This window comes from Colletotrichum aenigma, assembly GCF_013390185.1.
Source record: "Colletotrichum aenigma strain Cg56 chromosome Unknown KSG_Cg56_contig08, whole genome shotgun sequence".
Lineage (NCBI taxonomy): Eukaryota > Fungi > Ascomycota > Sordariomycetes > Glomerellales > Glomerellaceae > Colletotrichum > Colletotrichum aenigma.
This window is the reverse complement of record NW_023500914.1, coordinates 4394209-4415735: the sequence shown is the minus strand read 5'-3', so window position 1 is coordinate 4415735 and position 21527 is coordinate 4394209. Positions and strand designations below refer to the sequence as shown.

General features: G+C 51.5%; 7 protein-coding genes across 7 annotated transcripts; 6 read left to right on the top strand and 1 right to left on the bottom strand.

Moving 5' to 3' along the window:
- Positions 1 to 1180: 1180 nt before the first annotated feature.
- On the top strand, positions 1181 to 2397 carry CGCA056_v012686 (Secondary metabolism regulator LAE1; the record flags this gene model as incomplete). The annotated part of the gene is made up of 2 exons (XM_037327930.1): positions 1181 to 2307; positions 2361 to 2397. The coding sequence occupies 2 exons, from the start codon at positions 1181 to 1183 to the stop codon at positions 2395 to 2397; spliced, it is 1164 nt and encodes a 387-aa protein (XP_037173935.1).
- A 714-nt stretch (positions 2398 to 3111) lies between these two features.
- ifcA (Fumarate reductase flavoprotein subunit) lies at positions 3112 to 4695 on the top strand (the record flags this gene model as incomplete). The annotated part of the gene is made up of 1 exon (XM_037327929.1): positions 3112 to 4695. One exon carries the CDS (start codon positions 3112 to 3114, stop codon positions 4693 to 4695), a length of 1584 nt encoding a protein of 527 aa, XP_037173938.1.
- Positions 4696 to 5333: 638 nt separating this feature from the next.
- On the top strand, positions 5334 to 6443 carry CGCA056_v012684 (uncharacterized protein; the record flags this gene model as incomplete). Its single annotated transcript, XM_037327928.1, has 3 exons — positions 5334 to 5601; positions 5658 to 5821; positions 5994 to 6443. 3 exons carry the CDS (start codon positions 5334 to 5336, stop codon positions 6441 to 6443), a joined length of 882 nt encoding a protein of 293 aa, XP_037173937.1.
- A 3027-nt stretch (positions 6444 to 9470) lies between these two features.
- Positions 9471 to 10114, top strand: CGCA056_v012683 (uncharacterized protein; the record flags this gene model as incomplete). Its single annotated transcript, XM_037327927.1, has 3 exons — positions 9471 to 9815; positions 9887 to 10021; positions 10076 to 10114. The coding sequence occupies 3 exons, from the start codon at positions 9471 to 9473 to the stop codon at positions 10112 to 10114; spliced, it is 519 nt and encodes a 172-aa protein (XP_037173940.1).
- A 1277-nt stretch (positions 10115 to 11391) lies between these two features.
- Acad11 (Acyl-CoA dehydrogenase family member 11) lies at positions 11392 to 12785 on the bottom strand (the record flags this gene model as incomplete). The annotated part of the gene is made up of 5 exons (XM_037327926.1): positions 11392 to 11850; positions 11908 to 12184; positions 12238 to 12314; positions 12371 to 12545; positions 12631 to 12785. The coding sequence occupies 5 exons, from the start codon at positions 12783 to 12785 to the stop codon at positions 11392 to 11394; spliced, it is 1143 nt and encodes a 380-aa protein (XP_037173939.1).
- A 376-nt stretch (positions 12786 to 13161) lies between these two features.
- mmgC (Acyl-CoA dehydrogenase) lies at positions 13162 to 14520 on the top strand (the record flags this gene model as incomplete). The annotated part of the gene is made up of 1 exon (XM_037327925.1): positions 13162 to 14520. The coding sequence occupies one exon, from the start codon at positions 13162 to 13164 to the stop codon at positions 14518 to 14520; it is 1359 nt and encodes a 452-aa protein (XP_037173942.1).
- Positions 14521 to 18020: 3500 nt separating this feature from the next.
- Positions 18021 to 19514, top strand: CGCA056_v012680 (Secondary metabolism regulator LAE1; the record flags this gene model as incomplete). The annotated part of the gene is made up of 8 exons (XM_037327924.1): positions 18021 to 18071; positions 18122 to 18154; positions 18215 to 18305; positions 18359 to 18400; positions 18452 to 18644; positions 18701 to 18838; positions 18915 to 19334; positions 19385 to 19514. The coding sequence occupies 8 exons, from the start codon at positions 18021 to 18023 to the stop codon at positions 19512 to 19514; spliced, it is 1098 nt and encodes a 365-aa protein (XP_037173941.1).
- Positions 19515 to 21527: the final 2013 nt, after the last annotated feature.

Below are 21527 nucleotides of genomic sequence, written 5' to 3'. Positions count from 1 at the left end.
TGTGATGACAACCCGGCAGCCGGAAGAGTGATGACATGCAGGCTGCAACACCAGCTCGCCTCGATTGCGCAGTGAATCGACCTGGGCGCTGCATTCTTTGACAAATAGGTATGTCTTAGTTCCCACAGGCTGCTATCTTGCAAAAGCCGGAAACCCAATCGTTCTTCGATGTCAAGACAGCATTACGGTGTCTCCTCCTTGAGGGTCCTGTCTCGGGCCGTGTCAAGAGCAAACGAGCGAACCTCTTCCCCTCATTACGCCCGTATTTGCCCGCACTAACGGACATAACGATGCCTTCGGCACGGGAATGCAGGTCTATCCGTTGATGCATGCTCGCTCCCGTCAGCCCCTCACCCACAAGGGCCACCCGCTCGACTCCACCCGCAGGCGCGATCCGACATGGGCGCTCTCGATGCCATCATCTCGCCAACCTCGATTGCCAATCGCTGCTTCCCGAGGACCGGGTAGGCCTAACCGGTGCATCTCGATCGCCCAGTCAAGCAAGTCCATGGGCGCGCCAAAACCGGGTTTTCAGCTGGCATTGATCGGAGCCATCGGGGGAGTAACCGAGTCCGAAAGGAAGTGCAGAAACGCCTCGGTTGCATGCATGACACGCAGCGAATGACGATGCGTAGAAGCCCAACCCCGACATACGCGCTCAATCGAGAGCCAACGTTGTTTGCTGCCGTTTGACACCTTTTTATTTTCTTTGCTTTTTCCTCCACATTGGCTGAGGGGACGCCCAATTAACCTAATCTCGCTCCAACCGTTGGCAGCGCCTCAACTGTCGGCTGCAGACTGAGACAGAGCGCCCGCCGCCCTTCGCGCTCCTCAACGGGGTGCATGGCGGAACGGCGTGTCTCTGTGCCCGCTGCGTCATTGAAAGGCACGTCACTGGCCGGCCACCTCTAGCCTAAGCGAGAGATGAGATTTTATTTGTGAGGAATCGAGCAGCGAAACGGGATGGACCGCGAGGTTTCACCGCATGGCGGTCCTTTTCGTACGATGACACCCCTCCCCTCTTAAAGACCGTTCATCTCGGTCAGAAAGAAGCCTGGTGCCTGCTCGTCTGCTTCTCTGAAAATCTCTGCGGCTACCTCTGCGTCCCCACGTGTCGTCCTGCCATCCTTCTTCAGCGTTCATCCGTGCGAGAACCTGACGGCGATATCTGTGGAACGACATGGCATCTGCGTTCATCGAGCTGGCGACGGGTCCTTCGAGGACGGAGCCGGCGATCCCAAGCCCTCCCGCTTCTATCCCAAGCCCTCCCGCTGATCCACAGCCTTCGAGAACGGGGCCGTCTGTTCGGGATCCTGCTGCCGATCCACAGCCTGGAGTAGCTGCAGATACGCGGATTGAACCGAACCCGGACCTAGATGGTGGAGATGACAACGACGATGCAGACTCCGCGATCGACGCCCAGAGTATTGTGTCGTCTACGGCGTCGCTGTCCGAGAGTATCTTTGACTACCGCAAGCTTCATGGCCGGACGTACCAGAACAGCAAGACGACGGAGTACTGGGCGCCGAACGACGAGCAGCAGAATGACGGGCTGGACATGATCCACAATGCCCTGTTAATGATTCTGGATGACGAGCTCTTTCTGGCGCCAATTGGGGATAACCCACAAAGGGTTCTGGACGTCGGCACGGGGACAGGGATTTGGGCAATCGACTTTGCAGACCAGTACCCCGATGCCGAGGTTCTTGGCACCGATATCAGTCCTATTCAGCCGACGTGGGTACCTACCAACCTCCGGTTCGTCATGGATGACTGCCTCCTCGACTGGATGTGGCCGGAGAATCACTTTGACTTCGTCCACCTGCGATGTCTTTACGGCAGCATACCCGACTGGGTGAGCTTGTACCGGTCAGCTTTCCGGCACCTCAAGCCTGGTGGCTGGGTTCAGAACCTAGAGTTCGACGTCAACATCCAGTCCGACCACGTACAGCTCCCGCCCGATCACATCTTCCACGAATGGAGGCAAATTTTCGACCAAGGTGGAGAGAAGATGGGACGGTCCTTCTCAATCTCCCGGGGGCACACAATGAAGCACAACATGGAGGCAGCTGGGTTCGTCGACGTGGTGGAGAGGAAGATCAAGACACCCATGCACGGATGGCCGAAAGATGAGAAGCTCCAACACGCGGGGCTTCTCATCAATATGGCCTTTGATCAGAGTCTGGAGGGATTTGCCACGTTCTTGATGACGGAGATTCTGGGATGGGATCCGATACAGGCGACGGTACTTGGGGCGCAGATGAGGAGGGAGATGAAGAAGAAGTCAAACTATGCTTGGTGCGAGACGTACGTGTCCCTCCTGACACAGTGGATTTGAGTATGACTGACCTATTTTCCAGGACTATTGTCTATGGCCGCAAACCAGCGATATTCTGAAAGAAGCTGGACACAGGATCAAGAAGAGATTGTTACAGATCAAGGAATCAGGCCCTCTCAAGTTTTCCAGGCCTACATTAGTCTGGTAGCTCTATCAGGAGGAAGAGGGCGGTTTCCTTCTAGAGAATCGTATTGAGAAGAATTTTAATCATCAGGAACGATAAGTAGTTGCGCACGCGCCAAAGTCAACAATCAACAGCCTAGATCAGGAGCACAAAGCCAGAGTCTGCTAAGTTCCCTGGCAGTTCAGCAGACCGTGTAGCGGTCTCAACAATGTCGATAGTGCTGTGTTGCCACGCGGATGCATCCGCGTCCTTGATCACATGAATACATTACGTCATGAACATCCCCTTTTTTTCAATTGCACTAATTTCTTTATTTCAATCTACCATTCCATCGCCGCAGTTGCAAACTTTACGATGTTCGAGCACGCCTTCGGTCAACGTCCGGACATCGGCACGTCGTACCCGGCGGATGTGTCCGAAGTGCAGTAACCTGTTGCCCCTCCCCCGCTCCCCCGCATGAGGGGCCACTCCCCGTTCCCGCGGGAGTGACGACGGACTCACTCCCGTCTCGGGAACATTTAATGTTATTTTTGACAAATTTTCCATTGCTTAAAATCACTTTTCATCCTTGACGGTAAATTAACGCAATTCTAACGATTCGGTTTCAAATCATCGTCTTCGCCCAGCACTTCGTATTCACGTCGCTGTCATGCCTCTGCCCAGCACTGAATGTGACGTTCTCGTCGTCGGCAGCGGCAACGCAGGATTCTCCGCCGCTCTGTCCGCCGCTGAAACGCAGCCGCCCGCCGGAGAAAAACCGACTGTCTTGCTAATTGACAAATGTCCCGAAGAATGGGTCGGAGGAAACTCGTACTTCACCGCCGGCGCCTACCGTACAGTCCACGACGGCCTCGACGATGTCCTCCCGATCGTGAACAACGTCGACAGCGAAAAGGCAACCAAGATTGACTTGGCGCCTTACACGGTTGAGAACTTTGCAAAAGACATGGAAAACGTCTGCGCCGGACGTTCGGATAAGGAGCTCTCTCGAGTACTGATCACGGACTCACGGTCTACCATGAAGTGGTTGGCAGACCATGGCATTCGGTTCCAGCTGTCTTTCAACCGCCAGGCATATGAAGTTGACGGGAGATTCAAATTCTGGGGCGGGCTGTGTCTCAAGACCGAGGACGGAGGCAAGGGTCTCATCGCGGATCATCTAGCTGCGGCCAAAGCCAGTGGTGTGCTCCTCTGTTGGGGTACTGGGCTGAAAGGGGTCAGACGGCAGACCGAGGATGGGAAGCATCACTATCTGGCTACGGTTCTTCACGAAGGAGTGGAGCAGGTCATTTCAACAAATGCGATTGTATTCGCAGCAGGTGGCTTTGAGTCGAACCCACGGATGCGTAGTCAGTATCTTGGACCTGGGTGGGATATGGCAATGGTCCGCGGGACTCCGTATAACATGGGGGATTGCATTGAGCTGGCTATTCGGGATCTCGACGCTTTGCCCGTAGGCAACTGGTCCGGGTGCCATGCTACATGTTGGGATGCAAATGCGGATCCGTCGGTCGGTGACCGCGAGGCATCCAACGAGTACACCAAGTCCGGATACCCCCTAGGCCTCATGATCAATGTCGAAGGAAATCGGTTCGTTGACGAAGGCGTTGCAATGAGAAACTACACGTATGCCAAGTTTGGCCGTGCCATTCTTCAGCAGCCGGATCACGTCGCCTTCCAGATTTGGGACGCCCGAACGACACCGTGGCTTCGATCTGAAGAGTATCGCCCAGAGAGACTGAAAGATAACCGCTTCGAAGCGGCAACGATCGAAAAGCTCGCAGACATCTTATCGTCGAATGGACTCAAGGATCGTGAAAAGTTCCTCAGCACTTTGCACGAGTACAACTCTGCAGCATATGCGTTTCAGCACGAAAGTCCATCGGCGAAGTGGGATCCTTCTGTTTTAGACGGCGTTTCGACACAATCTTCGACGAAACAACTGCCATTGGCCAAGACAAACTGGGCACTTCCTGTGGATAAGGGTCCGTTTCTTGCTGTCAAAGTAACTTGCGGAGTGACGTTCACCTTTGGTGGGCTCAAAGTGGACGCTGAGAATGCGCAGCTAATCAGTGCCACGACAAGGAAACCCATCCCGGGATTATTCTGCGTTGGTGAGATGATGGGAGGCCTGTTCTATCAGAACTATCCAGGAGGCAGTGGGCTGACTTCGGGTGCTGTCTTTGGTCGGAGGGCAGGCAAAGCTGCTGCGGTGAGTGGCGGGGACGTTTAATCGGCATTTATCAGCTTTTTTTCGTCATTCCATACATACTGCATGGAAAATATCTGGATAACTCCCCATAATAAATATCAAAAGCTCCTAATTTCTGAAGACTCCCGTCGACATTTGGGTTTTGGACCAACATTGAAGTAAAAGATGGCATCATGATGAAGACCCTTATTCGCTCACAGTCTCACTTGGATGAATGCCTGCTAGTTTGTTCCTTTCCTCTGAGCCTCCGGACTTCCCTCTTTAAGCAAGATTCAAATGGAACCTCCCAGTAACCATATCAACGGCGTTTTGTCTCTGGAGTCAAGCCAGGGCGACATAATTAAGCCAAACACAGAAGGGGCGTCTGTCATTGCGCCGGTTCCTGCCTTTCGAGCGAGTGGGAGGCAGGTGCCTCACCTGATCCTTCCCCCATCGTATCGCACCTTCCTTCTTTTGCAGTTTTCTTTTTACACTTAGGCAGAAGCACCGCAAAATCTGGAAGGTGGCAGAATTCTCCCGCCTTCCGGTCCAGATCTCGGGCCTCTTCTGTCCAACTTCAACCTCTTCAACCCATCTGCATCATCCCACACATGGCGTACTGATCTCCTTCGACTTCAAGTCTCCCAGTGCATCCGATACGAGGCAAAGGCATTTTTGACATGGCCAAGGGAGAGGAGCGCCGTCTGACCGACGTGTCAATCTCGTGGGCCGACGCTTCTGGCCAGCACCTCCGACTTGAGCCGTCCAAGGACGTCAAGATTACACTCCTCCTACGAGAGGACCCCAAGACATGGGGTTGGATCCAGGTCACATTCCCAAGCACCGACATTGCCCATGTCAGACGGAAATCCAAGAGCGCCAAGCCCCGCCTCCTCCCCGCGCCTGGCCGCAATACCTTCATTGACTTGCTTCCTCCGAACGTTGACGGTACTGCCCTGTCTTCCCCTCCTCGAATAGGACCATGTCTAACCTCGGCAATCTAGTGTTCGCCACCACCTTTAAGCCCCGCGACGAGCCTGATTCTGTTCTCGTCGTCGATGTGACCCTGGAAGACCCCGATGTGGTCTGGATCAGAGCTCGAGATGCCGGCTCGGTTGCCCTCAACGATGCGCAGATGGAAGCTGTTCACCTCTTGAAGTTATTCCCTGTAACGGGCTAGAGCCCGGCCGAGATCTCCGGCTTTGCCGGAGCAGCTACTGAGATCCAGCTCCGCCGGATCCACTATTCTGCTGTAGCACACCGCCTAGCCCCGGTCTGCATCACTGCTGCTAGGCGCCTATCCCTGTAAAGTCCTTTCCTCCTTCTTCAGCTTAGAATAGTCAATCGACAGCACCTCTACGTTGAACAAGCCTAGGGGCCAGCCCCTTACATTCCCCGAGACTTCCCGATTCAGGATTTCCGTTCCTTCCGACAAGAAGGTCAAGAAGCAAGACTGGGACTGGGACAAATACTTTGCCGATGACACAGCTAGAACGGCGTACAATTACGGCTTCGTTGTCGACAAGCGCCGCCGCGCTGGATTGAGGAAGCCTCGTCGAGAGGCTGATTGGAGGAATTATCACATCAGAGGACAGTCTCCGCGGCAGTCTGTTCAATCCAGGCTTCCATTCAGCGTCAAGAAAAGTGGCAAAGATATCGAAATGGCTGGTCTCGCTGCTCCCGCTGCTCCGAAGAAGAATAATCTCGCAGACAAAACTGTCCGTCTGAGTGTCCCCGACGTCATGGAGAATGAAGGGGAGAAAGAAGTCAACAACGAACATGACGTCTAGATTGAGAGAGAGGAATACGGCCAACGAGTCCATATTTCTATGGTATTTTCATCGCTAGTTACGTGGCGTTTTGACTGCCGAAGATTGTGGCGGCGAAATGTTTCTTAAGCCAAAAGGTCTGGCGAATATTTCACAAGGCGTTGCTGGTAGAGATTGTGTTGCAAATCACGACTTTCGACATTTTCAGTCACTCCCATCTTGATAGTTAGGTAGAACACCACGTACCCAATTCAAGACATTCAAGACTAATCTTAGTCAAAGGGATGCTTCCCCTTTTCGTCTCGCTGCCGTATCCTACAGTCTTTTACAGCCAAGTGGAAGCACAAATCATATTTTCAGCATTGAACAAAGCCTAAACTTGCACATGCACACTGTAAAGTGTTCAAAGGGGGCGTTGTGTCTAAGAGGTAGACGTCGCTCCCCGTAAATCGAAGATCAAATTTGAATGAAACCCAAATCCCTGCGAACTTGATGACAGGCGGTAAACTGCCCGTGTAGCGACATGCATGAATTGGTGTTATGTCCAAAAAGGCAATAGTGCTAGTGGTTCGCCCTTTTGGCCTGCCTACCTATGCAAACTTATTTGACTGGAGAGGCGTGATCACTCTGGGGCCTAGGATTGGCAGGAGCTAGATTTGTGGCGTCTGAATCGCCTGGGATTCACTTCTAACCGAAGAAGAATAATTGCTTTGTCATCTCCATCAAGCTTCAAGTTTACTTTTTCGAGAAGCAAAAGTCCATGGTCACCAGACAACCCCGTCGGATGTGTCCGAGCTCGGGAGACCCCCTCCATGAGCATCTAGGTAGGCATTTGCCTTTTCATCGGGACTTTTTGCCCGACGCGCATGATCCTGGCACTGGCAACCTGGACATTCCATTCCATCCGTCTATCATCGCTGTATTCAGTTGCATCAACGATCGTTCGTCAGATCTGTTCCTCGTACACGACTGTTCAGCTTCGGTCATGACTCGCCGTGTCCCGGGAATGGGATCTGTCGATCAGGTACGCCCGCCCGCCGTCCGAGGGTCCCGCGGCCAGTTTAAGTGGACTGAGCAAGGAGCAAAGCGCCAGAGATCAATTGAGGACATGGTTCCTAGCGGGTAACCTGCATGAAACAGTCTAGAACAGATCTGGAAAGAGAAGGAGCAAACAATTGATTCGCAGGCGTTAGTTTGACGGGTCACAATCAATCTAGATGATGAGCTCATGAACTGCTTCACACATCTCGGGACTGCACGGGAACAGCTGGTCACCGGATGATCGACTGGTGTTTTGAGGGGTTTTGTGTAACACTGACAAGCTTGACAGCGGTCCTCTTGACGCGCCTGTTTAGACGACGAACCTGAGTAGGGTACATTCAGACGACACTCAGTCTGCCACGCTGGAGACATCTCGTATCCACTTACTCAAATCTCGACAATGATCTACTCCGGCTGTTCGACTTACCCCGCCATCAGGATGTTGCCAACCAGAGCTCGGAAACCTTAATCCTTCAACATGCCCAAAGTAGTTTGACTCCAAAGCATGACTGAACGACAAACTTCAAAATACCGGCACCATTCATTGGGTTTCGCGCGAATTGGTAAGTAAGCTTAAACTTTCATACTCCGTGCACCGGCCGCTAGCGGCGACGCGGACGAAGATGGAGGCCGGCCCCATGCCTGATAGGGTATTCGAAGCCGCGAGTGGTGTGCTTTCGGATTCGTTTTTATTAAATCTAGATGATCTCAGCCAATCCTAACACCAGGTTTCCTTGTTTTCCTGGTTGGATTGGGTTGGATATGGCCCTGAGAAACCCGCGCTGTTCCACTCTCGACTCCTCCAACCCCGCCGATCACGATCTGCTGCACCTCGAAAGAATATGGAGTCAGTTGCGTCATAACTACCCGGTGGTAGATGCTGTCAAAAGGTTTTCCTTAAGGTCGAGACTTCAGCTTCTTTTTGGACTTCGCGGATTCTGCTATTCTAATCAGTCGTGTTTACTAAAGTTGTCACTAGTGTTTTACCAAGCCATTTTGCCTTGTTGCGTTCGAAAAGAATACTTTTGAATCGACGATCAACCAGCCCCTTCCACGGCCACGATATGTTCAAGTTGACCCATGAGAAAATGTGCTAAGCAATTGCGGGTGAATCTCAGTGGTTTATCGCGATGGTAATTAAAACCTACATCTGACGCCAGTGCATGCAATAGTACAGTAATTTATTTCTTAGGCGACTTGGCTTTAAAATGACCCTAATTCAACGAATCTGTAGTTAATGATGTTACATACTTCATTCAGTGGGATATGAACGAGACAGCTGAAAGAGTCCGAATCTTCATTTCAAGCCCGGGGCCTAGACCAGGAGAACACGCAACGTGATTCCAATACAAGGGATCGCTACCGGGTGCACATGTGGGATCATCTACAATCGAGATTCTTCAACCAGAGTGACTTTCTGATCATGTCGGTTCCGGAGGGAAGGCATCGAGATTTAGCGAAACGACATCCTTTTCCGGCCAGTACGGTGCTCAAAGTCGACCGACAACGAGGAACAGAAGGGAGATCTAGCTTAACGAACTGATGCGCCTAATCCTTCCTCGTCTTGAATTACTCCGAAAGCTTTCCAAAAGGCTGGGTTATCGAAAAGCTTGTCAGAAAGTTAGACAGGTCCCGACTTCAGATGAGGTCCGGCATCGTGCGATGGCCTCCATGTGGGAACATGAAAAGCTTCTTCGCGAAGGAGCAAGATAACCAACAGAAGCATCGCGGCTTCTCAAGCCAGGGCATTTTCTTCATATGGCGGATCATTACAAAGATCCCTCGCGAAAGGCCCACATGCTGCCTGTTAGTACCAAGAATGTTAGTGAACGTCCATCTTGAAGGTCAATCGCAAGATCTATATATTTCAGCTGTCGACGCCAGCTTCTCACACTTCTTCAAGCAATTCAATCTCAACATTCAATCATCAAACCCCCTTTCAATACATACCTACTTGCCTATCTCGCTTCGTATTCAGGCGCAGCACTTTACTACAAGCCCCTCAATATGCATTACTCCCGGCTCTTCCTCTCTCTTTTCCTCCTAGTCTCCTTGGTTGTTGCTGTGCCTCTACCAATGCCTTTGGATGGCTTGTTTGAGAGGTCCACCAACAGGAAGGGAGACGGTCTAAAGAATTCCAAGACTACGGCCAAGGGAATCCAGAAGAACATCCACATACAAAAGGAGGAGCTGCACGAAGTCAAGGATGTAAGGAAGGCTGAAGGGACGAAGAACTTCCGTAAGGAACAGGGTGAGCTCAAAGCCGATATCAGGGCAGGACAGAGACAGCGAGAAAGGAACCAGCATACCGCCGATCCATCCAACAGGAAGCTGGTCAAAGGCCTCAATAAGGTACTGTAACATCATGAATCTGATGCTAGTGGGCGAATGTCGAATATCGAATATTGACTGTTTGCGTACAGGTCGAGAAAGCCCAAGCCTTGGAGTACAAACAAGCCTCGTCTCTAAACGGGGGAAAAAATGACAAGAAAACATTGAACAAACTCAATCATGAGATTCACGACGGTATCAATGTGAACAAAGACAACAAAAAGGCCGTGAGTGTTGCTGTCAATTTCTTCAATCAAGCAGGATACTGACAAGCGCTGTAGGCGCTGAGGGGCAATGATCGTCACGGCCACGGCCACTAAGCGCGCCAGGGCAGCATCGCGAACTGGTGTGATGCAACGCCTCGCATGGGATGGCTGAAGCTGGGATGGGCAAGGCGGACAGAAAAACGTTTAGTTTAAAATTATCAGTTGAGTTCAGTACAGACGTGGAGTCAATGCACCATCAATGAATTTTGGGTTATCAATCTTGAAAAGGTCCGTGATGGGGAATCGGCATGACGAAGTATTTGGAGAAAACAATTGCAGCGAGAAAACGAGGTACCGGAATTTCAATGGTGACTGTGCATCCGTGTCCAAGCATATGCTGTCTGAAGTATCAATAACTCGCCATCAACGATGCTCCTGAGATCTGGTTTGTACATGGAGAAGGAATCCGTCATCCAACGTATACGGCAGTGGTATCATGAAGAACTGTACTCCTTGTCCAGGAGGAGTTTGATGTTCCCGACGAAATCCCAGAAGCCGGGCTCGGAATGCCAAGCAGAAAATAGACTCAGGTCAAGCTTCAAGTCGGTGGGGAAAAACAAGAGAGTTTGTTTAAGAGGCAAGATTATAGATAGGCAGCTGAGATTGACTTTCACGGGAAGCTTACCATGTGTGCACAGCTCTATGCCACCACTCCATGGGCGGATCTGCCGAGGAGGGATTAACCCACTTCGATAGCATGCCCCTGAGATTATTGGGAACCGCTTGTTGGACAACTCGACTCCAAACCAACTTCTGAAATCGTGATGGGGATTCGCATAATATGCAGAATCGAGATCTAGACCTCATGACTTCAGCATTAGCCTACGCACTGCAAGAGTAAACTGCCAGCGTCGTCAGCCCCTCGAGCCAATAGAGCAACGGGGAAGTGGCTCGGCCCAGGTTACAGCATCAAGCGCTGCCAACATGGATGCGAAGACGAATTCTAGAACCATGAGCTGGGGCCTAGAGCTGAACCAGTCAGTGCAGAAGTACCTGAGTACGGTTGCCGAGATTCTACTTCAGACGACTGCGCGAGATTTATGTTCCGAACAGCCACAACATTTGATTGGAATTAGATATACACTATGAACCTTGTTTTATTGAACCAGGGGACAGTTACTCTGGCCATCCAGAGCGCGATAACGTGGGACGACGAGGCTCTGAAAACGTATCAAGATATTTTGGGTCGTAAATCCTCGATCCACACGGTGTGCGGCTAAATGGCACCTTGGAAACCGTAGAATACTAACGTACCGCATGCTCTTGGTCGATTTTTGGACCACAACAATCAACTGTTGCGCGGGAAAGTGACACGGCGTATACCATTAAGCCTAAAGTTTCTGCCCTTGCCCTCTCCCCTCCTTCAATCTCTGTACCCTTTTGAAGGCATTATCCAATGCCTTGTGCGTATTCTCGAAATAAATATGGCTGAACTCGCTGCTGGCCTGGCCTTTCATGGTACGTGCTTGGATACCGTGACTGATGGTCCCAGAGCGAGCGTAATGAAAAATTGCTGCAACCTCCCAGTCCCTTCCGCCGCCATCTTTGCGTGGATCGAAGCCAACGATCTCTGCGTAGCGATCCAGGAGCTCCGTTGGCTCTGGAATGCCTCTAGACTTTCGATGCTCTGGCCTAAGCGATTCAGGAGGGCCAATTATTGACTGGCCGGGGGTGATATGGTCATCAAAGAATGGACTCATAAAGTAGACGAGGTCCATGAGCGGGTGCCCAATTGTCGATAGCTCCCAATCGAGGATCGCAATTACCTTTGGCTCGGAAGGGTGAAGTATCTACAACAAGTCAGAGCCGTAAGCGCTACTTCGTATCCTGAGAAAATGAGATCTTACTAAGTTGTCAAATTTGAAATCGCCGTGGACGATGGCAAATCGTTCGCCGGGGAGGTTTTCTCTCACGTAGGACATGATATCATCATAATTCTCGTGAGCCCGCCCAAGAAGCTCACCCGTCTTCTTGTCCTTGACCGCAGCTTGTTGAGATTCTATACGGCTCCAGGTGTTACAATGGCGAGAGTAGAAACCAAACTTCTTGCCGTAGCCTTCCAGACCGATCGCATCCGGATCGAGTGAGTGAAGCCAGGCTAGGGTCTCTGTCGCGGAAAACCAGCTTTGTCATCTCGTCAACCTGTGATGGCAAGTGTTTAAGTTGCAGGGACTCACGCTTTGCGCCTGTCGGATGGTGAAAGCTCTGCCAGACTGGCGTCGGTGAGAATCCTTCCTTTCACACACTCCATCACCTACAAGGCCCGCATGATCAGTCTGAAATATCTGAGCTGATGGGTAACAAACGCACATAGAACGAGGTTCCTATGACCCATTGCTCAGTGCACAGGGTGAACACCCGCGGCACGGGAAAGTTGGGAACAGAACCAAGGGCTTGAATAACCCTGAACTCGCGGTCTACTTGATGTGCTACTGGACTAATTGTCTGGCCCTGAGGTTTCTTTCTCAAGATGAACCTTTCGCCGCTGTTTCGCGTAGAAAACACGTTCCCTGTTAGCGTGCTATGACCATGATAAGGATAGGCAGAAGCATTTCAGATCTCAGACTAACACTGCATCATCAAGAAAGTAGGTTGGATTGCTCTGGCCATATCCAATCTTGGTTGTGGTGATCGGTAGCTGAAGACCCGGTATCGTTCCTGACTTGCGAAGGTATTCTCCTAGGGCCTCGCTGTCGACATCATGATGTGAACCGGAAGAAGACATGGCGTTGATGAGAGACAGCCGCTTGAATCAAAGAACAGCTGATAGACGCAAGTAAAGCCCAAGGGTTTTCTCGAATACCTGACCCTCCCGGGTTGTTGAGAAGGCGAAATGCCGGGATACGGAGGTGCGGGGGTGTGGGGATGCCGTAATGCGGGGTTTCGAACAAGCCGAGGGCCCTCGGGTGCCGACGTCAGCGATCTTCATCTGCTGAGTCGAGAATCATAGACGTTCATGCTCCGAATTCCAAAGGTTTGTAATACTGATCCCTAGAAGAGACCAAACCTCAACACGATCACGGTGTTTCGAAAACGGTTCCAACACATGTTTTGCAATAATCATCCAGGATCTCGCACTGCAACCTTGCCAACTACTCGTCATGAACTTCGAACTTCCAAAGGATGTGCGAGATTACCTAAAACGACTTGACGCTTTCATAAACGATGCCATTCTTCCGTTGCAAGACGAAAATGACAACAATCGCTTCTTCGACCATCGTCGCGAGGCCTCACGTACTCAATGGGACAATCAAGGCTTGCCGACTGAAGACTGGGAGGCGTTACTCGACAAAGCCAAGAAAATCGCCGACAAGGCGGGATTTTATCGCTTTGCATGTCCGAAGGAGTATGGCGGCTCAGGTGTCGAAACGCTGAATTTGTACATGTGCGCCGTGCGATATCATCTCGCATCTCATCCTATGTATGGGGGAGGCGTGAGCCTGGCAAACGACCTTCAAAGCGAGCATAGCATCGTCGGCAACATGCCATTCATTATCATGTTGCATCATTATGGTACTGCGAGACAGAAGAAGGAACTGATCCCCGCGAGCATTAGAGGCGAGTTGAGGGCGACTTTCGGACTCACAGAAATTCATCATGGCTCTGATGCTACACATATGGATACGACAGCCCATGCAACCAAACTGCCAAGTGGCGAACCAGGATTTATGATCAATGGCAACAAGAAGTGGCAAACAGGGATGCACACCGCAAACCACTGTCTAGTCTTCGCCCGAACCTCCGGCAAGGCTGGGGATGCGCGGGGCATCACGGCTTTTCTGGTACCTCGCGATACACCCGGAGTTACCGTCGCCTCCTTCGAGTGGACGTTAAATATGCCAACCGACCATGCCACAGTGATATTCGAGAACGTTCTAGTACCGGCAACATGCATTCTTGGGCCACTTGACAACGGCCTGGCGATCGCGCAGACCTTCACCCACGAGAACAGGATCCGGCAGGCATCGTCAAGTTGCGGCGCTGCGCGATACTGCATTGATCGAAGTGTTGAACACGCAAACCGCCGAAAGGTTTTCGGGAAGCCCTTGGCGGCCAACCAAGCTATTCAGTGGCCCCTCGTGGAACTCTCATCCCAAGCGGAGATGCTCAGGCTTCTCATCCTGCGGACGGCAGTAGAGATGGACCAAGTCAGCGCCGAGGCCACAGCGGCAGGGAAAGCGCCTTGGATTGCCATCGAAACACAGCTCGGTCACAAAATTGCAATGTGCAACTACATTGCGAATCGTTTGGCGTGCGACTCAGCCGATCGAGCCATTCAGATTCATGGCGGGGATGGATACTCGCGACATTTGCCCTTCGAACACATCTGGAGGCACTTCAGACGATACCGAATCACCGAAGGAAGCGAAGAAGTTCAAATGCGGAAGGTGGCAGCTTATTTGTTCGGATACAAGACGGCAAGTCCAGATGATGCGAGTAAGGGGGGACCAAAGTTGTGAAATATGGACGAAGATTAGGGCCGCTATTCAGAATACACGCAAGGTTCGTCAGTATATGGCTATCTCATGTAAATCTTTGGTTGTTTTCTTGCATGTCTTCCTCAACAATCTCCAGCACAAGAAATAATAGTTTTTAAGCAAGCCAGCTGTTCGTTTTACCACCCATCATCCTGAGATTGCCATACTGTCGATGCGAAGACATCGTCAGCGCGCCGGCATACTCCGTATGTGGAGACCGCATTTTCTCGATATTAAGTCATTCTAGTAATTCCCGCTGGCAATCTCATACTGCGTATTCCAGCTAGAGAGTCAGGTCTGGGCTTGCTCAGGTGTCATCCCTTGCGAGGGCCCAGCCAGCCCCTGTTTGCCGCAGCCATCGCAGTCGCGTTATTCACCATACCTTAAGTACAACGTCGACTTCCTGTTAAGCCCAAAGCTCTACTCTGGCCAAGCCGAACATCGAAAAGCCCTGCATCTTCATCCGGTGTAGCCAAGTATGTCTGACCGCTGCTAAGGTCCGCTGGAGATCCTTCGCTACCCTCACTAGTCCGCTTGCCAGTCTTCTGCCGACAATCGTGGTACTTGCTGCGGCAAATTGCAGAATGTTCGACTCAACTACCAGGCCGGCGAGTCCACATGCCAGGTCTGCTTGTAGGACTCGATCAGCAGCTGGTGTGTCCTCGTCTACGGTGAGCCGCGTTGGTTTCCCACGATTTACTGACGGTTCTCTAGGTCACAGAACATGTAGAGATTGCTTCGCCAGCATCTCCCACTGCCATCTTCGTGAATTTCCGACTCGCAAAGGGAGTTTCTAGGTCGGAAATGTCACTGCGCCCGACGCGCAACTCGCCCCGACATCGCAGGAGGTCGTTTGAATGATTTGCATTGGATAAGCATGGCAGATTTGAAGATTGATTTTGCTATGAACCTCATATATAAACGAAGATCCGTCCGTTGAATTCTGATAGGAACATGAGACATGACGTAGTCTTCAAGTTTCCCTAGCATTTTGCATTTTGCTGGCACACTACACGTATCAAACTTTTGCCCATCGAAATACAATTTTTAACGTGGAAAAGCGATCGCATCGTGATACCAAAGCAAAACTGGGTTGTTTCATAGACTCTCTGAGCCAAAAGGACATTCAACCCGTGATCAGATGCCAGCGAGACGTAGCTTTCCGGATCATCTTCATTGAGCACATCGGGGGCTGTATGCCAATGCGATGCGGTTGAGACGGTCTCTCTTGCACCAGTTGAGCGTCGCCCCGACAGCAGGTGCCTTTCCTATCATTGCGAGCCACCTTCCTCCTTTCATCTCCAGCTTGGCCCTTCTTCGCTCGGGTCATCTTACTTGGGAGCTCTTTCTCGGCATCGCCTGTGGCTGGTGCCTATGCCTGTTTTCTAAGTGCGCCTGCCCTCCTACCTCAAGTCCTACTGAGCAAGTGCGATAGATATAGCTACCCTTACCTTATTGAGCACTTTGCTCAAGCTAAAGGTGACAGTAGCTGTTTGAACGTGGAGGGCACTTACAACGTAGAGAGCGCAGGAAGATGACAATTGGGTATGGCAGGCGCCTACCTTGCCGCACGCAAGCCACACGAGGGTGCCGAGAAGGGGGGAGAAACAAGGGGCCCCTCTTCCTTCACCAGCATTCGTCCTTCCTTCATCTCCCGCCACTTCAAAACCAACGACTTCATGATCACAAACATTGCTTCATCAGACCGCGCATTCTATAATTCTTTGACGAGTCGCACAACTGAAAGAAATAAGGTACCAGCATCCATCTACCATAGTCCAGCCTCTTCCAAGCGAGACACCATGTGCGGTAGGACCAGGCACATCTGGGTGTGTCCCTGCGCAAACTTCATTACCGCCGCAAATTCTTGCCCTCGCGGAAGAGCGGAAGACATGATCAGCGGCCATCTCGTTTCTACAACAGTCAATGCAGTCTTTCAATACTGCAACGCCTGGTTCACCTTTCAACCCTGGGAAATCGTCTTCTCGTCTCACATCACACCCAACATGGTTTGCCCTTGGTTTTACTGGCTACACGGTTTGGTATTCATCCCATACCAAGTTCGAAGCAGAGGTTGGAGATACGGATGCAGACAGACGAACACTGCGTGGCCTAGTGTTCGTTCCACATATTTTCCCGGGGCGTCGATTGGAGCTTTGAAAGATGCAATGGGATTCACTGTTTTGATAGCGGAGTATTATTGCGGCAAAGAAGCGTATGTGGTATGAATGACCAGCAACGAAATTAGAAGATACATCCACGCGGCGACGGCGTGGCACCAGCATTTCTCTGTCAGATCAAATCGGTGACACCTTCTTCGCCTTGAATTCTTTGCCTCCGTTTTCTCCCCCTTCGTCGACTTTCCTTACTTCAAAATACCAGCGTGAAATAAAAGCCTGTTCATCTTGTATTGCAATCTCTACAGCAAATGTTCGACTAGAAAATTGTCTTAAGATTCAAAGCACAAAATCTTAGGATTTTATCCCCACAGTTCAGCCTTTGGGCTTTGATAGTCTCTTATCCTTTGAATTCCTTTCGGCAACGCAATTGATCTCTCGCCAGGCCTGCAAGCAACATCGGGTGCCTTCATGTTGACGGGCGACGCTCAGTTGTTGTCTTAACCAGTTCATATCTTCCGCAAGAAGGTAAGAGCCTTGAAAATCTGATCTGTTGCAGCCTTTGTCTCAAATATCAAATGTGATGGTATGGGAGTCTGATAGAAACCAAATGGGAATTGATTCGCACATTTCGTTTTGGGATACGCGAGCTCGCAGAACAAAGAGTCGCTACCGTAAACATCTGTAGTCCTCAAGCCAAGCCTCGGATACAGGGCACAATGAAGAAATCCCGTAACTTATCGCATATTCACTGATTGTTATGGAAGGTCAGGTGTTGGCATCGCATCTCCGTACCAGGCTGCGTTTTCCAGTCTCAGAGTGAACGGCACTCGTCACGAACAGTCCGTGGAGCTTTCTGACCCTAAAAGTGGGGTCGCGGGGCACATTGAAGACTCACTGGATGCATCACTGGTCTGTCGATACATGCGGAAGGTGATGCGTTGCGCATCCAGGGGCCTGCAGAATCGCTCGGTGTCGAGCCAGGTTCGACACCCCACTCCAGGCCGCGTTTTCCAATCCCGGTGTAAAATGTGACCATCAACAAAATGGTTGCTGCCCATATTGGGTGTGATAAACATGCAGGCATCGTAGTTGCCCCCGGTTGGCTGTCTTTCTATTCGCGCGCGGAATCTCGCGTGCCCACCGGACAACACAAGAACATGGGTGTTTTATGCATGTTGGTGCAGGAAGGCGACGCCGCATCCGCCAAAAAGAGGGACCTCGGAGGCAGAGACCGCCCCCGCAACACCGAAGATATATCAGTCCACCCACGTTGTCTTTCTGTCACTTTTTGGTGTCATTTTTCTTTTCCCCTTTATTCTCGAAGCTTTGTTTCCGCATTGAAGCCCCGCCAAGAAGATTACCATGGCTAGTCCCCCGCAAGATTTCGAGGTTCAGGTCGCTGCTGACGAGGAGGTTTGTTCACACGCTGTGCACTTTTGTCATGCTTGTCTAATTATACATAGCCGCAAGATGACACCCGTTCTGAGATGGGATCCGTAAGCCCGGCCTTCTCAATAACTGTTGATTGCTATAGAAGCTCACATCTTTCGTGACAGAGCGTCGCGTCCTCCAGCACCAGTTTGCGCAGTTCTCTGTTGGACTATCGGCGCGAGAACGGCCGAACTTATCATCGGTACAAAGATGGCAGTAGGTTGATGCGATAGGCATGAGAAAGATTGACGGCTTAAATCATGCTGCAGAATACAACTTCCCGAACGACGAGCGAGAGCTTGACAGACTTGGTACTCTCCGACGCTACTCCCAATTTACTTTCAAGCTAACCAGCGCCGTAGACTTGGTGCATCACTTGTGCCTGCTCACTCTAGATGACCGTCTCGGAATTGCCCCACCCTGCCGCGAAGATGCCAAGGTTGGTCGGGTCCTCGACGTCGGCACAGGCACGGGCATTTGGGCAATTCATTTCGGAGACGACCATCCGGAGGCTGATATCTTGGGAGTTGACCTTTCTGCAACTCAGCCGGGCCAGTAAGTAGTTAGCGGGCTTGACCTCTGGCGAACGGTTGCTGACGACATTTTCCAAGCGTACCTCCCAACGTCAGGTTTGAGGTTGACGATATCGAGGACGAATGGACATTCTCGCAGCCATTCCAGTATATCCATAGTCGATTTATGACCTCCAGCATCGGCGACTGGAGACTTTTCCTCCAAAGATGCTACGAGTAAGGGCCCTTCAATGCAATGCCAACCAAAAGGGCGAGAAAGCTATAACTGCGGCTAACGCGTCGAAACATATAGCAACCTTGAGCCTGGTGGCTACGTTGAGCTTCAAGAGACCGCCATCTTCGCCAAGTCTGATGACGACACATTGAAGCCCGAGCATGCCCTGTCCAAGTGGGCGGAGTATCTCATGGAGGCGTCGATCAAGCTCGGCGCCGCGTGGGTCGATACTCCCGAGCTGAGGCAGCTCATGGTCGATATTGGCTTTGAAGACGTGGCGCTGAGCACGTATAAGTGGCCCACTAACGCTTGGCCCAAGGATCCGCACTTCAAAGAGCTTGGTATGTGGAACAATGAGAACTTCATGACGGGTATGGAGGCGATCACGATGGCCCCAATGACGCGTGCGTTGGAGTGGCTTCCTGAGGAGGTCAGAGTGTTCCTCATTGATGTCCGTAAGGAAGGAAATGACCGTAATATTCACGCATATTGGCCCCAGTAAGTTTTCCCGCGCCTTGAGTCAGTAGATAATATTTTAACATACCCAGACACATTCTCGTTGGCAGGAAACCCGCGAAGGAAATCCCGGCTCCAGCTCCAGAGGCGTCCCCAGCACCGGCATCACCCCCAGCACCAGCACCAGCACCAGCATCAGCTCCTGCGCCGGCTGCGGCTTGAACGATGAGTTGGGTTAATAGAACCTTGGGCACCTGTCCTAACAAAGTACATGTTAAGTCACGTTATGGACTAGAAACAAGTTCCGCATGCAAATTCAACGTCGAAGCGTTACTGATGTGCGCATTGAAAAAGCATTGAGTATATTTACGATGAACCTGCGTTGAAATCTTCCCCTGTCTGATCTCCATCGCTGCGACGTCGCTCCTCAGTAGCTCCCCTTCTCTAGCACCGATCGCGTGTCCCGTCCTCTGTCATTTCGCTACGCAGCCTTATGTCCTGCGCACCGAATATTTAGCACATTTGTAATCTACTATCTGTGCCTTCTCATCGTCCAAGTACCTTGGGCTCAATCTGCGTCGCAGTTGAATGTGGTTCCGCCGTTGGCGCAGCCCGTGTTGCGCGACTTGCAGTGCATTCCGTCCGGTTTGACATTGGCAGCGCAGCAGAAGTCACATGTGGTGCCTTGGACTAAAGCGCCGCAGTTCTTTGGTTGGTCGCAGTGTCGTTTGACAAGGGGAGACGATTCGAATTGTGATGGCATCGCAACCGCCAGCGGTAGCAGAGCGAGGAGGTATCGGATCGCAACCATTGTGAATTATGCAAATTAATATGGCTTCCCGCGAGTGATTATGGGCAAAGACTGGTTGAGCACAAGCTGATCTTGTTGAAGATAAGCTTGTGTGTGGAGGCTATGCCCAAGCCTTTATGTATGCACAGGAACAACCGTGTCTCATTGAACATCGTAGGGCGCGATGCTGCTTGTCATCCCCAGAAAACGTTTCACTCATTGTAGGTTAAGCTTCTGCGCTCAATTGTCACAAGGGTAAATCTTCCGCCCATTTCGTGATCCAGTGGTGAGGGGGAACGGGAGCCGGGAGGATCACTCGCGGTCAACGCCAGGGGTGCGGGCCCTAGATGAGCAGAAAAGAGACTATTATGCTTTCCATCACCTGCATTCCACGAGACGGTAGCAGAAACGTGCTCGCGGCTAATGTACGTACGCTGCCTTCTCGCCGTGAGGAGAGGCCGTAGTCCCCACGATGTACATAGACAAGGTTTCCGTCCGATGATAGACTGCAGAGGGACTTTGAGAAGGTTCGTCAGGAGTTGCTGTCTTGAGCTGGTTTGGGGTCACCGAGGGCATTTTCGTCCGATGAGATGACGCGTTAGTCGCATCGGCTCTGAGTGCCTTCCGTGAGCTTGGAAAGGTTGGCTTTGGCTCGGGAGGGCCAGCTAGTGAACTGCGACCTTGGCCGCCGCACGTTGAGATGTCGTCTGGAGTTGGGGGTGCCTTGTCACTGTTTGAAGAGCTAGGTGAGATAAGAATAAGTGCCTGTGTCATGTCCGCATTCCCCAAGGTGAGAGTGTTTCGGTGGACCAAGCTTCGATCTAGAACGAGACTCCCGTTTTCGCATCGGAGTGGCCCCCAGGTTTGCCTCCGGGAACTTTGATGGGTGGATTCAGTGGGATAGCGGGCGTATCGCGACTGGACGATGCTGCGAGTCGGTTTCGGTTCACGACTTGGCACCGCTATCCGGCCGATTGGGTACCGGGGCCGAGGGTGGTCGTATGCTAGACGAGACAGTCATGATTACCGGTCGGATGATGCCGTTGTGGGTGTGGTTGCCGACGCTACGATACCATCGGGTGGTCGTACTACTGCATTATGCTGCCCTCGATCACAAGCTGGATAACAGACCTACACACGTCTCATATACCGCAGTATAGCACGGAACTTTCCCCGCGGAGAGTGTTTCCTCAGCAAGTCGCTCTTGCGATCCTGCAGAATGCGAAGCCAGCCCTTTCTTATGGTTGACGTTGACTACCGCGCGTCACCGGACAGGTTCGGATGCCGACTCGGACGGACTTTTCAAGATTCCTTGTGATGCAAATATCTTCCAACGTGGGTTGATAAACACTCCGTAGTTTAATTATCAAATGTATTTTACAGTACTAAGATTTATTCCTGCAAAGTAATGCTCTAAAGTCCCACGACGCCGTCCAGTGTGCTGT